This window comes from Mizuhopecten yessoensis, unplaced genomic scaffold (assembly GCF_002113885.1).
Source record: "Mizuhopecten yessoensis strain PY_sf001 unplaced genomic scaffold, ASM211388v2 scaffold6523, whole genome shotgun sequence".
NCBI classification, from domain to species: domain Eukaryota; kingdom Metazoa; phylum Mollusca; class Bivalvia; order Pectinida; family Pectinidae; genus Mizuhopecten; species Mizuhopecten yessoensis.
In genome coordinates, this window is record NW_018406592.1 from 517,815 (window position 1) to 534,311 (window position 16,497).

The 16,497-nt window shown below is 41.5% G+C and overlaps 1 protein-coding gene across 7 annotated transcripts in view; it reads left to right on the forward strand.

The window, feature by feature from the left end:
- The window catches only part of LOC110452281 (A-kinase anchor protein 9-like), a 54,611-nt gene extending 45,462 nt beyond the window's left edge, over positions 1 to 9,149 (forward strand). For 5 of the 7 annotated variants that reach the window (XM_021500695.1, XM_021500701.1, XM_021500699.1 and 2 more), the window contains 2 exons: positions 1,726 to 2,020; positions 2,824 to 9,149. In XM_021500695.1, the coding sequence (XP_021356370.1) occupies positions 1,726 to 2,020; positions 2,824 to 3,037 (509 nt within the window). In that variant the 3' untranslated portion in view covers positions 3,038 to 9,149. The remainder of the gene's footprint in view (positions 1 to 1,725; positions 2,021 to 2,823) is intronic. The other 2 variants (XM_021500698.1, XM_021500697.1) reach the window with 2 other exon arrangements.
- The last annotated feature ends 7,348 nt before the right edge of the window (positions 9,150 to 16,497 follow it).

Genomic DNA, 16,497 nt, shown 5'->3' on the forward strand with positions numbered 1-16,497 from the left:
CTGTTGCCTAGTGTATACTTACTAAGTCCATTGAGTCTGTACCTCCACCTTAGCTTGCCTAGTGTATACTTACTAAGTCCATTGAGTCTGTACCTCCACCTTAGCTGTTGCCTAGTGTATACTTACTAAGTCCATTGAGTCTGTACCTCCACCTTAGCTTGCCTAGTGTATACTTACTAAGTCCATTGAGTCTGTACCTCCACCTTAGCTGTTGCCTAGTGTATACTTACTAAGTCCATTGAGTCTGTACCTCCACCTTAGCTTGCCTAGTGTATACTTACTAAGTCCATTGAGTCTGTACCTCCACCTTAGCTGTTGCCTAGTGTATACTTACTAAGTCCATTGAGTCTGTACCTCCACCTTAGCTTGCCTAGTGTATACTTACTAAGTCCATTGAGTCTGTACCTCCACCTTAGCTGTTGCCTAGTGTATACTTACTAAGTCCATTGAGTCTGTACCTCCACCTTAGCTTGCCTAGTGTATACTTACTAAGTCCATTGAGTCTGTACCTCCACCTTAGCTGTTGCCTAGTGTATACTTACTAAGTCCATTGAGTCTGTACCTCCACCTTAGCTTGCCTAGTGTATACTTACTAAGTCCATTGAGTCTGTACCTCCACCTTAGCTGTTGCCTAGTGTATACTTACTAAGTCCATTGAGTCTGTACCTCCACCTTAGCTTGCCTAGTGTATACTTACTAAGTCCATTGAGTCTGTACCTCCACCTTAGCTGTTGCCTAGTGTATACTTACTAAGTCCATTGAGTCTGTACCTCCACCTTAGCTTGCCTAGTGTATACTTACTAAGTCCATTGAGTCTGTACCTCCACCTTAGCTGTTGCCTAGTGTATACTTACTAAGTCCATTGAGTCTGTACCTCCACCTTAGCTTGCCTAGTGTATACTTACTAAGTCCATTGAGTCTGTACCTCCACCTTAGCTGTTGCCTAGTGTATACTTACTAAGTCCATTGAGTCTGTACCTCCACCTTAGCTTGCCTAGTGTATACTTACTAAGTCCATTGAGTCTGTACCTCCACCTTAGCTGTTGCCTAGTGTATACTTACTAAGTCCATTGAGTCTGTACCTCCACCTTAGCTTGCCTAGTGTATACTTACTAAGTCCATTGAGTCTGTACCTCCACCTTAGCTGTTGCCTAGTGTATACTTACTAAGTCCATTGAGTCTGTACCTCCACCTTAGCTTGCCTAGTGTATACTTACTAAGTCCATTGAGTCTGTACCTCCACCTTAGCTGTTGCCTAGTGTATACTTACTAAGTCCATTGAGTCTGTACCTCCACCTTAGCTTGCCTAGTGTATACTTACTAAGTCCATTGAGTCTGTACCTCCACCTTAGCTGTTGCCTAGTGTATACTTACTAAGTCCATTGAGTCTGTACCTCCACCTTAGCTTGCCTAGTGTATACTTACTAAGTCCATTGAGTCTGTACCTCCACCTTAGCTGTTGCCTAGTGTATACTTACTAAGTCCATTGAGTCTGTACCTCCACCTTAGCTTGCCTAGTGTATACTTACTAAGTCCATTGAGTCTGTACCTCCACCTTAGCTGTTGCCTAGTGTATACTTACTAAGTCCATTGAGTCTGTACCTCCACTTTAGCTTGCCTAGTGTATACTTACTAAGTCCATTGAGTCTGTACCTCCACCTTAGCTGTGGTGTTCATGTTTTTGTAATATGTAAAGTATTGAGTGTTTCTCTGTTTTTATTTCAGCCTATATGCCAACTGATGGTAGCTTTTCACCCCCAAGGGTGACAAGTGGGCGGAGTTTCTCGCCTCCTAGAATTAATGGATCACCTCCATATAACTCCGGCATGTTTATGGCGCGCCCCTCCAGAGTCACATTTTCAGCATCTTCACCTCCGGGGGACTCCGATTCAAACTCCCCATCATCCTATCAACCCATAGTAGCACGCCCTCCTGCAGCTGTAGGGTCGACACCCCCAACAAAGGACTACAGTCTCACAAGACACATCGCCTCCCGCGACCCAAACTCTGGTGCTCGAAGGTAAGTGTATTGTTACGTCTACCGATAATGAGCCAGACGTACAAAACTTAATCTTGGGTCAAGTCTCTAGACAATGCAACTTTGTCAACAAGCAGTGGCCATAAGTTTAAGGGTATGATCACCTTGATATAAAATGTATCTTCATTTCAAAAGAGTTACAGGGTAATACACCTCTCCAACCTATGATATGCCTTACAACCTATGATACGCCTTACAACCTATGATACGCCTTTAAATCTATGATACACCTCTACAACCTATGATACACCTCTACAACCTATGATATGCCTTACAACCTAAAATACGCCTTACAACCTATGATAAAACTCTACAACCTATGCTACGCCTTTAACTACACCTCTACAACCTATGATACGCCTTTAAATACAACTCTACAACCTATGCTACGCCTTTAAATACACCTCTACAACCTATGATATGCCTTTAAATACACCTCTACAACCTATGCTACGCCTTTAAATACAACTCTACAACCTATGATACGCCTTTAAATCTATTGAATGGTACTTCTTCATTGGTGGCAAATGTACTCAGAATTGCATTGTTATTAACGAGGATTTCAATTTCACCAAGAACATTGATAGCATGCATTCCCTTACAATCAAATTTCTTAGATTCAAATTAATATGGAAGCATGATGGACATAAAGTCAGTCATTTTGAATTATTCTGAAATGTTGTTTAGATAGGGTTCATGCTATATTATTTCTGAATACTGTCACACCACTTAGATTTAGGTATTTTTTCTTAGTTTTTGCATAATTATTTATTTAATTTTTTCAGAAAACTATTGTCTTCATCCCATAAAACGAAACCCAGCTCATATAGTTCTAAAAGTTCTCATGAAAACGAAGGTGCCACATCATGCCAATCTGAACGCCCCAAAGAGGCTCTCCACGATGACTACATCAAACGCCTTGAGAGCCTACAGAAAACTCTCAGCAGTATGAGTAGCTCAGGTACGCCACGCCGCGGCTCATCGTCACCCTATCACTGATGTCATGTTATTCTGTACCTGATATATGTCGTCATTCTCTATGTCATTCTGTACCTGATATATGTCGTCATCTCTCTATGTCATACCAATGTGCTACATATCCCTATTGTAAGGTTCATCAATGACCAATAGAAGCTGTTCAATGAGGAAGTTTGTATAGACAGTCCAGGGTCACTGAGAGTCCAGGGTCACTGAGAGTCCAGGGTCACTGAGAGTCCAGGGTCACTGAGAGTCCAGGGTCACTGAGAGTCCAGGGTCACTGGGAGTCCAGGGTCACTGGGAGTCCAGGGTCACTGAGAGTCCAGGGTCACTGAGAGGATTTAATTCATTGATTAGCTATATCTTACAATGTTTGAATAGACAGTCCAGGGTCACTGAGAGGATTTAATTCACTGATTAGCTATATCTTACAATGTTTGAATAGACAGTCCTGGGTCACTGAGAGTCCAGGGTCACTGAGAGGATTTAATTCATTGATTAGCTATATCTTACAATGTTTGAATAGACAGTCCAGGGTCACTGAGAGGATTTAATTCACTGATTAGCTATATCCTACAATGTTTGAATAGACAGTCCAGGGTCACTGAGAGGATTTAATTCATTGATTAGCTATATCCTACAATGTTTGAATAGACAGTCCAGGGTCACTGGGAGGATTTAATTCATTGATTAGCTATATCCTACAATGTTTGAATAGACAGTCCAGGGTCACTGGGAGGATTTAATTCATTGATTAGCTATATCCTACAATGTTTGAATAGACAGTCCAGGGTCACTGGGAGGATTTAATTCATTGATTAGCTATATCCTACAATGTTTGAATAGACAGTCCAGGGTCACTGGGAGGATTTAATTCATTGATTAGCTATATCCTACAATGTTTGAATAGACAGTCCAGGGTCACTGGGAGGATTTAATTCATTGATTAGCTATATCCTACAATGTTTGAATAGACAGTCCAGGGTCACTGGGAGGATTTAATTCATTGATTAGCTATATCCTACAATGTTTGAATAGACAGTCCAGGGTCACTGGGAGGATTTAATTCATTGATTAGCTATATCCTACAATGTTTGAATAGACAGTCCAGGGTCACTGGGAGGATTTAATTCATTGATTAGCTATATCCTACAATGTTTGAATAGACAGTCCAGGGTCACTGGGAGGATTTAATTCATTGATTAGCTATATCCTACAATGTTTGAATAGACAGTCCAGGGTCACTGGGAGGATTTAATTCATTGATTAGCTATATCCTACAATGTTTGAATAGACAGTCCAGGGTCACTGGGAGGATTTAATTCATTGATTAGCTATATCCTACAATGTTTGAATAGACAGTCCAGGGTCACTGGGAGGATTTAATTCATTGATTAGCTATATCCTACAATGTTTGAATAGACAGTCCAGGGTCACTGGGAGGATTTAATTCATTGATTAGCTATATCCTACAATGTTTGAATAGACAGTCCAGGGTCACTGGGAGGATTTAATTCATTGATTAGCTATATCCTACAATGTTTGAATAGACAGTCCAGGGTCACTGGGAGGATTTAATTCATTGATTAGCTATATCCTACAATGTTTGAATAGACAGTCCAGGGTCACTGGGAGGATTTAATTCATTGATTAGCTATATCCTACAATGTTTGAATAGACAGTCCAGGGTCACTGGGAGGATTTAATTCATTGATTAGCTATATCCTACAATGTTTGAATAGACAGTCCAGGGTCACTGGGAGGATTTAATTCATTGATTAGCTATATCCTACAATGTTTGAATAGACAGTCCAGGGTCACTGGGAGGATTTAATTCATTGATTAGCTATATCCTACAACTGCTATTACATGTCTGCTAGGACTCCTGGCCATCTAATGACATTACCGTCTGTCACGGTCAGACACACTGACTAAGTATGCAATACACACGGACTTGCTATAGAACAGCTACAAGGTGGCGGTCGGGTACGCACTTGCTATAGAACAGCTACAAGGTGGCGGTCGGGTATGTGCTGTACTTTATACTTTGTTTTGTGTATTTGCAGGTTGAGCTAAAGTACTGGGTAATACTGTAACTGTGCCGACTAACTTGTGTTTGTGTACTAACTATGTAGCCTGTTTGATGTTTTAGATAACGAATCAGACTTGTGGTAATCAGCAGGTAAAATGTTACAACAATATCTTCTGTTCATTTTTATCCCCAAACATTTTACATTTTTTGTTCATTTACAATGACTTCCTGTCTTTTCCTCTTTTGATCCCCATGTAGGCTATTGTGGGAGTTGTTTGGTGTTTTTACAATTTCTCAGTAAAACAAATTCTTGTGTCAAGGTTTTAAGTGAGATGCTGATATCAGTAGTTTTGATGCATGCTTATAGTTATAGTCATGTGAGACCCAGACTGGTGGTGGTCATGTTTTATGTCATATCAATCCAAACTAAAACATGTCATTACTACAGACTATTCTGTGTGTGAAATCATTAAGGGATAACAACTAAATCTTATCCACTGGCCATGGGGGGAATGGAAAGATCGGATTTACCAGCAAATTTAGATTTTAACCATTGTATTGTTTTTGTATTTGAGATGATCTGCAGATTAAGTTGAATTAAATAAACAACCAGTGTACAAAAAAAAATTAACTACATAGTAAATGTATAGACAGAACTGATGAAGCTACTGACAGGGATGTGATTAAACTACATAGTAAATGTATAAACATAACTGATAAGGCTACTGACAGGGGTGTGATTAAACTACATAGTAAATGTATAAACAGAACTGATAAGGCTACTGACAGGGGAGTGATCAAACTTCATATTAAATGTATAAACAGAACTGATAAGGCTACTGACAGGGGTCTGATTAAACTACATAGTAAATGTATAAACAGAACTGATAAGGCTACTGACAGGGGTGTGATCAAACTTCATAGTAAATGTATAAACAGAACTGATAAGGCTACTGACAGGGGTGTGATTAAACTTCATAGTAAATGTATAAACAGAACTGATGAGGCTACTGACAGGGGTGTGATTAAACTACATAGTAAATGTATAAACAGAACTGATAAGGCTACTGACAGGGGTGTGATTAAACTACAAAGTAAATGTATAGACATAACTGATAAGGCTACTGACAGGGGTGTGATTAAACTACACAGTAAATGTATAGACATAACTGATAAGGCTACTGACAGGGGTATGATTAAACTACATAGTAAATGTATAAACAGAACTGATGAAGCTACTGACAGGGGTATGATTAAACTACACAGTAAATGTATAAACAGAACTGATAAGGTTACTGACAGGGGTGTGATTAAACTACATAGTAAATGTATAAACAGAACTGATGAGGTTACTGACAGGGGTGTGATTAAACTACATAGTAAATGTATAAACAGAACTGATGAGGTTACTGACAGGGGTGTGATTAAACTACATAGTAAATGTATAGACAGAACTGATAAGGCTACAGAAGTTTAGTGTTGGAAATAAATAGATCTTGCAAGCTTTGCTTAACACAGATATCCTTGATGAGCTGCACGTTTTGGTTTTGGCTAACATTACAGGGCTAACCTGTGTACGTCTGTCACTGGGATGGTGTGGTGCACGTTTGGTTTGTGGTAGATCGTAGTACAACTGATTATTTGTTCTGTAAACCAGTGTAAACCGGTGTTAACCAGTGTAAACCAGTGTTAACCGGCTATGTTAGAGACATCATTCCTGAAGCCAACTCCGACCTTCGCTGATAGAACGGTACTTCCTAACCTTGACCTGTGTGTGACACTGGGATGTAGCGGAGTCAACTTAAAGCGTAGAAATGCCAAACAAATCTCTGGTGCCATGATTCTAAACATGATTCATTTCATATTAACAGGATAAATGTATGTAACATGGAGGAAGTTAATAAACAACATCATTGCCAAGATCACCTATCCTCAGACAGTTGTGACATCTTCTGAATCTTTATGTGATCCTATTTTATGGATTTTTATAAACGTTTACACTGTGCTGTCAGAACAAGCTTTACAAAAGGAAATCCAGAATATTTGTAGATGATGATTAATGCCAAATCTGTGTTATCGCTTTAAACCGATATCAGTAGCCTTCGGTACACCTCCACAGAAGGTTATGTGACAGCCAGTGTGAGAATGACTCTCCTATACTCAGATATTAAAGACAGTGGTTAAAGTGTATGTATGTAAACACGTAGGGAGGCGGTGGAAACCAACAAGTTATCACTGATGACATTTTTTTCGGTGTTGAAAAAATGATTCAATAGATTTTTACTAAACAACGTGAATAACTTCTATTCCAATATTTGTGCAGAAGTTATTTTCTCTTAATTTTTGCCTGGAGAGTGGATTGGCAATTAAGACAAGAGTGATTACTGATTTAGGCATGTTTAAACACCCTACGATGTATTTACAGTGTTATATTTTTGATAATGGCACCTGTGAAAGGGATGTTGACTTGATGGTGTGTTTGGTTCCTTGTGATTTATCTGTGATTTACACTAGACTAGTCAGATTTACAAAACAACGGTCACTGGCCAACATGTTTATCTGACAATGGATCCTCGTGAATCTAGACACTTTCGCTAATTTAGATTGTCAATAAAGCTTTCGGACGACCGGCGTCTAAATTAACGAGGTTCCATTGTACATGTATATGTAGTTAAATTATTCACAGTTACATGCATTTATGGGCTGGTCACTGCCACAGCTAGCTAGGGTGTTAGGTATTCACCATGTATCTTAGTGAAGCGTCGTACCACAGTAATAGTATGTGTTGTTAGATTGATGTAATAAAGTTGTTACTGATAAAGGGGACCAGGCCATGAACTTTAGTAAGCATGTCATATCATTATGTGAAACATGAAATTTTCCCCATGTACGAATATTTATGGTTTTTGAGGGCACCTAGGAATATTGGTGCTGGGCCGACAACTGGCTTAGATCATGAAGGTTTTTATCAACAGAAAGCCACATTACCTAGGTAGTGTGCAAAATAGTAAAAGGAAGTGCTCACAAATAGTTCATGTTGTACATAGTGTTCATCGTAGTAAGACTGTACATAGTGTTCATCGTAGTAAGACTGTACAGCTGTTTATTGAACAAGTGTTTCTGTAAAAGTAATGCTCTCATGAATTTGTTGATAGGTTCATTCAGGGTTTCAAAACTTGCTTTTGAATGTTTCTCTATTAAAGCATACTGTGTTTCTTTATATAATTATGCATACATGTATATATGTTTTCCTTTTTAGAGAAATATGTTCCACGTTATGTAATGCTACTTTGACGTAACGATGTGTCAATGTCAGCTGTGTACCCCGGTTTGATATTTATCTTACCGTCCATTACCTTTTATTTTTGCATATGCATTATATTTATTTTTTGCCACTGAAAATACCTATGAACATGTGTAACTTCAAAATTTTAATCCATAGGAGATCGGATATTAAATGATCTTTTATAATATACATAGATTCTTCCATTTAATTGGTGTAATAGCTTAGAAACTAGAAAAAAAACATTCAAAAAACAATTATTTGTACTTTTTATCTTTTAGCTGTATTTTAATCTTATACAATTTATGATAATAGGATTGAAATTAAATTTCAATATCTGATCAAATGAGAATAATTTGGATCTTTATATGATATATCAGAATTAACCTGTTGAAATCATGAAATCACAAAATGTCATTTGTAGCCAAAATTATTGTCTACTTAATCCTAAAGCTAACTTTATTTCTGTGCAAACAATTTGTGAAACTTTTTGAAATTACCACATCACTTCTCTTCATTTTCATGGAAATGATTCTCAATATTTTACATTTTGATGCTTTATTTTATGTAAAGTATTTTTTGTAATTTTCTTACGCAATTTTTTTTTCATATTTGAAGTTAAACTTTGAAATCTACATTTGATATTTACGTGCTACAAGCAATATGCATTTTTCGCTGTTTATGACAGATTGAGTGAATAGTATAAGACTAGGGTGTAGATAGGTTATGATTGTGGCTGAAATGTGACCCATTGGTCACTTAGTAGTAATTTGCCTTATATGGTCATACATGAATCTTTGACAAAGTTTATAAAATAATTAAATGTGATTACAAATGCAGAAGGGAAGGATTGGTATTTCGTTTTGTTAAATACACAAAATATTGTAAATAAAATCCACAAATGACAGATGATCAATTTTTTTTTCAACTTTGTTTAAAGTAATTATAGTAAAATTTCTTAAAGAAAAAATTGTTATTTTATTTTGTGTTCAAATTTCGGATTATTTACCGTGATTGATTTGAACAAATATATGCAATGATATTTGAGTGTATGTATGTGTACTAAGGGGGTAACTGAGGGTTGGGTGGGTCGACTGTTTCATATATCATGTCCTTTGGTAAATATGTTATTATTCCTAATAAAGGGAACAATTCAAATTACAAAATAAATTATTTTGATATCAAATTGACAATGTTTTGTTGTTTTCTTGTCAATCTACTGCACAAGTAAATTCCAGTGTACCTCTTCCTTCAGCAAACTGGACCTAAAGGACTAGGGGCATTAACGGGCATTTCCGGCCTCATTGAGGATTTTACCTAAAGGACTAGGGGCATTTCAGGTCTCAGCGAGGATTTTACCTAAAGGACTAGGGGCATTAAGGGGAATTAAGGGGCATTTCCGGCCTCAGCGAGGATTTTACCTAAAGGACTAGGGTCATTAAGGGGCATTTCCGGCCTCATTGAGGATTTTACCTAAAGGACTAGGGGCATTTCCGGCCTCAGCGAAGATTTTACCTAAAGGACTAGGGGCATTAAGGGGCATTTCTGGCCTCAGCGTGGATTTTACCTAAAGGACTAGGGGCATTAAGGGGCATTTCTGGCCTCAGCGTGGATTTTACCTAAAGGACTAGGGGCATTAAGGGGCATTTCTGGCCTCATTGAGGATTTTACCTAAAGGACTATGGGCATTAAGGGGCATTTCTGGCCTCATCGGAAGTTTACCTAAAGGACTAGGGGCATTAAGGGGCATTTCCGGCCTCATCGGGGTTTTACCTAAAGGACTAGGGACATTAAGGGGCATTTCCGGCCTCATTGAGGATTTTACCTAAAGGACTAGGGGGATTAAGGGCATTTCCGGCCTCATCGAGGATTTTACTTAAAGGACTAGGGGCATTAAGGGGCATTTCCGGCCTCATCAGGGATTTTAAATTACGTGTCCCCCTAGTTGTTATATTCGTAATCTGGAATAAACGAAGTATTGAAATATCAAATACCAAATTCATTCGACAACTGGTTTAGGAGATTTACTGGCATTACAAAGAGACATGAACCCGCATTTTCATAATAAAATGCGTGATTACAGTTTGTTGTGCGCTATTTGGTTGAAATTTGACCATTTTGAAGGAAATTAAGTAAACACTTTTTAATTTTTTAAAGCCTCCGCATGCAACAAACAAAATACAATTTGACATGCTTAAACATTGTCAAACCAGTGTTCATTCGTAGAAAGGATTTTTTGTTTGTCACATGCGCAGGCCTTTATTTCTGCATGCTCACTGTCCAAAACACTATATTCGTCTATTTTTGCATAGCAATGCAATTTTGTTGCTATGGAAGGGCATCTACGCATGCGCATTGGAAAAAATGTGCACCAAGAAAGATAGCCCCAATTTACCAATATGGTGTTTATAACAGAAATTGATTAAGAAATTCAAGTTGAAATTTGTATGAGGCCAAACATGACCCATAAAGCCCCAAGTCCTTTCTCAAACAGCTGTCTCACTCTTCTGTTCGGGAGTAAGGTTGTCAGAGCACACCTCTACTTGGTCCAAGATATCTTCAGATACATCAGTTTTGACTCCTGTTGTACATCTTCCACAGTGACTGGGTGTAGTTCACATCAAAGCCTTAGGGTGGTTGGTGACAGTCCGAGTTGAAAGGTTACTGATGTGTACCTGCACTGAAGACCTCTGGTCGAGGTGATAAGGTTACTGATGTGTACCTGCACTGAAGTTTGCTGGTGGTGGTGATAAGGTTACTGATGTGTACCTGCACTGAAGACCTCTGGTCGTGGTGATAAGGTTACTGATGTGTACCTGCACTGAAGACCTCTGGTCGTGGTGATAAGGTTACTGATGTGTACCTGCACTGAAGACCTCTGGTCGTGGTGATAAGGTTACTGATGTGTACCTGCACTGAAGACCTCTGGTCGTGGTGATAAGGTTACTGATGTGTACCTGCACTGAAGACCTCTGGTCGTGGTGATAAGGTTACTGATGTGTACCTGCACTGAAGACCTCTGGTCGTGGTGATAAGGTTACTGATGTGTACCTGCACTGAAGACCTCTGGTCGTGGTGATAAGGTTACTGATGTGTACCTGCACTGAAGACCTCTGGTCGTGGTGATAAGGTTACTGATGTGTACCTGCACTGAAGACCTCTGGTCGTGGTGATAAGGTTACTGATGTGTACCTGCACTGAAGACCTCTGGTCGTGGTGATAAGGTTACTGATGTGTACCTGCACTGAAGACCTCTGGTCGTGGTGATAAGGTTACTGATGTGTACCTGCACTGAAGACCTCTGGTCGTGGTGATAAGGTTACTGATGTGTACCTGCACTGAAGACCTCTGGTCGTGGTGATAAGGTTACTGATGTGTACCTGCACTGAAGACCTCTGGTCGTGGTGATAAGGTTACTGATGTGTACCTGCACTGAAGACCTCTGGTCGTGGTGATAAGGTTACTGATGTGTACCTGCACTGAAGACCTCTGGTCGTGGTGATAAGGTTACTGATGTGTACCTGCACTGAAGACCTCTGGTCGTGGTGATAAGGTTACTGATGTGTACCTGCACTGAAGACCTCTGGTCGTGGTGATAAGGTTACTGATGTGTACCTGCACTGAAGACCTCTGGTCGTGGTGATAAGGTTACTGATGTGTACCTGCACTGAAGACCTCTGGTCGTGGTGATAAGGTTACTGATGTGTACCTGCACTGAAGACCTCTGGTCGTGGTGATAAGGTTACTGATGTGTACCTGCACTGAAGACCTCTGGTCGTGGTGATAAGGTTACTGATGTGTACCTGCACTGAAGACCTCTGGTCGTGGTGATAAGGTTACTGATGTGTACCTGCACTGAAGACCTCTGGTCGTGGTGATAAGGTTACTGATGTGTACCTGCACTGAAGACCTCTGGTCGTGGTGATAAGGTTACTGATGTGTACCTGCACTGAAGACCTCTGGTCGTGGTGATAAGGTTACTGATGTGTACCTGCACTGAAGACCTCTGGTCGTGGTGATAAGGTTACTGATGTGTACCTGCACTGAAGACCTCTGGTCGTGGTGATAAGGTTACTGATGTGTACCTGCACTGAAGACCTCTGGTCGTGGTGATAAGGTTACTGATGTGTACCTGCACTGAAGACCTCTGGTCGTGGTGATAAGGTTACTGATGTGTACCTGCACTGAAGACCTCTGGTCGTGGTGATAAGGTTACTGATGTGTACCTGCACTGAAGACCTCTGGTCGTGGTGATAAGGTTACTGATGTGTACCTGCACTGAAGACCTCTGGTCGTGGTGATAAGGTTACTGATGTGTACCTGCACTGAAGACCTCTGGTCGTGGTGATAAGGTTACTGATGTGTACCTGCACTGAAGACCTCTGGTCGTGGTGATAAGGTTACTGATGTGTACCTGCACTGAAGACCTCTGGTCGTGGTGATAAGGTTACTGATGTGTACCTGCACTGAAGACCTCTGGTCGTGGTGATAAGGTTACTGATGTGTACCTGCACTGAAGACCTCTGGTCGTGGTGATAAGGTTACTGATGTGTACCTGCACTGAAGACCTCTGGTCGTGGTGATAAGGTTACTGATGTGTACCTGCACTGAAGACCTCTGGTCGTGGTGATAAGGTTACTGATGTGTACCTGCACTGAAGACCTCTGGTCGTGGTGATAAGGTTACTGATGTGTACCTGCACTGAAGACCTCTGGTCGTGGTGATAAGGTTACTGATGTGTACCTGCACTGAAGACCTCTGGTCGTGGTGATAAGGTTACTGATGTGTACCTGCACTGAAGACCTCTGGTCGTGGTGATAAGGTTACTGATGTGTACCTGCACTGAAGACCTCTGGTCGTGGTGATAAGGTTACTGATGTGTACCTGCACTGAAGACCTCTGGTCGTGGTGATAAGGTTACTGATGTGTACCTGCACTGAAGACCTCTGGTCGTGGTGATAAGGTTACTGATGTGTACCTGCACTGAAGACCTCTGGTCGTGGTGATAAGGTTACTGATGTGTACCTGCACTGAAGACCTCTGGTCGTGGTGATAAGGTTACTGATGTGTACCTGCACTGAAGACCTCTGGTCGTGGTGATAAGGTTACTGATGTGTACCTGCACTGAAGACCTCTGGTCGTGGTGATAAGGTTACTGATGTGTACCTGCACTGAAGACCTCTGGTCGTGGTGATAAGGTTACTGATGTGTACCTGCACTGAAGACCTCTGGTCGTGGTGATAAGGTTACTGATGTGTACCTGCACTGAAGACCTCTGGTCGTGGTGATAAGGTTACTGATGTGTACCTGCACTGAAGACCTCTGGTCGTGGTGATAAGGTTACTGATGTGTACCTGCACTGAAGACCTCTGGTCGTGGTGATAAGGTTACTGATGTGTACCTGCACTGAAGACCTCTGGTCGTGGTGATAAGGTTACTGATGTGTACCTGCACTGAAGACCTCTGGTCGTGGTGATAAGGTTACTGATGTGTACCTGCACTGAAGACCTCTGGTCGTGGTGATAAGGTTACTGATGTGTACCTGCACTGAAGACCTCTGGTCGTGGTGATAAGGTTACTGATGTGTACCTGCACTGAAGACCTCTGGTCGTGGTGATAAGGTTACTGATGTGTACCTGCACTGAAGACCTCTGGTCGTGGTGATAAGGTTACTGATGTGTACCTGCACTGAAGACCTCTGGTCGTGGTGATAAGGTTACTGATGTGTACCTGCACTGAAGACCTCTGGTCGTGGTGATAAGGTTACTGATGTGTACCTGCACTGAAGACCTCTGGTCGTGGTGATAAGGTTACTGATGTGTACCTGCACTGAAGACCTCTGGTCGTGGTGATAAGGTTACTGATGTGTACCTGCACTGAAGACCTCTGGTCGTGGTGATAAGGTTACTGATGTGTACCTGCACTGAAGACCTCTGGTCGTGGTGATAAGGTTACTGATGTGTACCTGCACTGAAGACCTCTGGTCGTGGTGATAAGGTTACTGATGTGTACCTGCACTGAAGACCTCTGGTCGTGGTGATAAGGTTACTGATGTGTACCTGCACTGAAGACCTCTGGTCGTGGTGATAAGGTTACTGATGTGTACCTGCACTGAAGACCTCTGGTCGTGGTGATAAGGTTACTGATGTGTACCTGCACTGAAGACCTCTGGTCGTGGTGATAAGGTTACTGATGTGTACCTGCACTGAAGACCTCTGGTCGTGGTGATAAGGTTACTGATGTGTACCTGCACTGAAGACCTCTGGTCGTGGTGATAAGGTTACTGATGTGTACCTGCACTGAAGACCTCTGGTCGTGGTGATAAGGTTACTGATGTGTACCTGCACTGAAGACCTCTAGTCCTGGTGATAAGGTTACTGATGTGTACCTGCACTGAAGACCACTAGTCGTGGTGATAAGGTTACTGATGTGTACCTGCACTGGAGACCACTAGTCGTGTTGATAAGGTTACTGAGTTACGGATGTATACCTGCACTGAAGACCTCTGATCGAGGTGATAAGGTTACTGAGGTGTACCTGCACTGAAGACCACGACTAGTGGTCTTCGGGGGAGGTACACATCAGTAATCTTATCACCACGACTAGTGGTCTTCAGTGAAGGTACACATCAGTATCCTTATCACCACGACTAGTCGTCTTCAGTGCAGGTTACTGATGTGTAAATGCACTGAAGACCTCTAGTCGTGGTGATAAGGGTACGGATGTGTACCTGCACTGAAGACCTCTGGTCGTGGTGATAAGGTTACGGATGTGTACCTGCACTGAAGACCACTTGTCAAGGTGATAAGGTTACTGATGTGTACCTGCATTGAAGACCTCTGGTCGAGGTGATTAGGTTACGGATGTGTACCTGCACTGAAGACCTCTGGTCTAGGTGATTAGGTTACTGATGTGTACCTGCACTGAAGATCTCTGGTCGTGGTGATAAGGTTACGGATGTGTACCTGCATTGAAGACCTCTGGTCGTGGTGATAAGGTTAGTGATGTGTACCTGCACTGAAGACCTCTAGTCGTGGTGATAAGGTTACGGATGTGTACCTGCACTGAAGACCTCTGGTCGAGGTGATTAGGTTACTGATGTGTACCTGCACTGAAGACCACTGGTCGTGGAGATAAGGTTACTGATGTGTACCTGCACTGAAGACCACTTGTCAAGATGATAAGGTTACTGATGTGTACCTGCACTGAAGACCACTGGTCGTGGTGATAAGGTTACTGATGTGTTCCTGCACTGAAGACCACTGGTCGTGGTGATAAAGTAACTGATGTGTACCTGCACTGAAGACCTCTGGTCGTGGTGATAAGGAATGTCGGATGGTGTTTTCCCAAGTCATCAGGTATTGCCGAGAACAGAACAGAACTGTATTGAACACTCGGATCGATACAGACGATACATGAGCAACATACATAATAAACGATAGACAGCAATGGAATAGGTAGGTTAGCATGGAGGCTGAAATGTTTGCATAACACATTTTAAACAAGAGGCCCAGAGGGCCTGTATTGCTCACCTGGATACCTAAGCAATCATGGCAAACTATTCTCAAAATGAGATCAAGGGAATATGCCAGACCCCAAGGCCAATCCTTGTAGCATAGCTATATAACATTTTTTGATGCCCAGCAATTTTATGTATGGTTATGGGTAGGGGATCTCAACTGTTTCCAAGCTTTGACTCAGAAACTAGGTCCCTAGAGTTGTGGCCAGACCCAAGGATCGATTCTAATATTGTGACTGCATTTGTCTCTTTATGCCAAGCATTTGTATATATAGTTTTGGGGTGGGGATCTCAACCGTTTCAAAGTTATGACCCAGGGGCCAAGTCTGCAAGGGTGGGGCAGACCCTGGGACAAATTCTCAAGTCATGACTGCATTCGTCTCTTTATGCCCAACAGTTGTATATATAGTTTTGGGGTGGGGATATTAACCATTTCAAAGTTATGACCCAGGGGTTAAGTCTCCAAGGGTGGGGCAGTCCCCAAGGCCAACCTGGAAGCATATGTGCAATCATCTCTTTATACTCAGCAATTGTATATATACGGTTAAAGGGTGGGGCTCTCAACTGTTTCCAAGCTGTGACTAAGAAACTAGGTCCCTAGGGGTTCGGTCAGACCCCAGGGTCTATTCTGATATCATGATTGCATT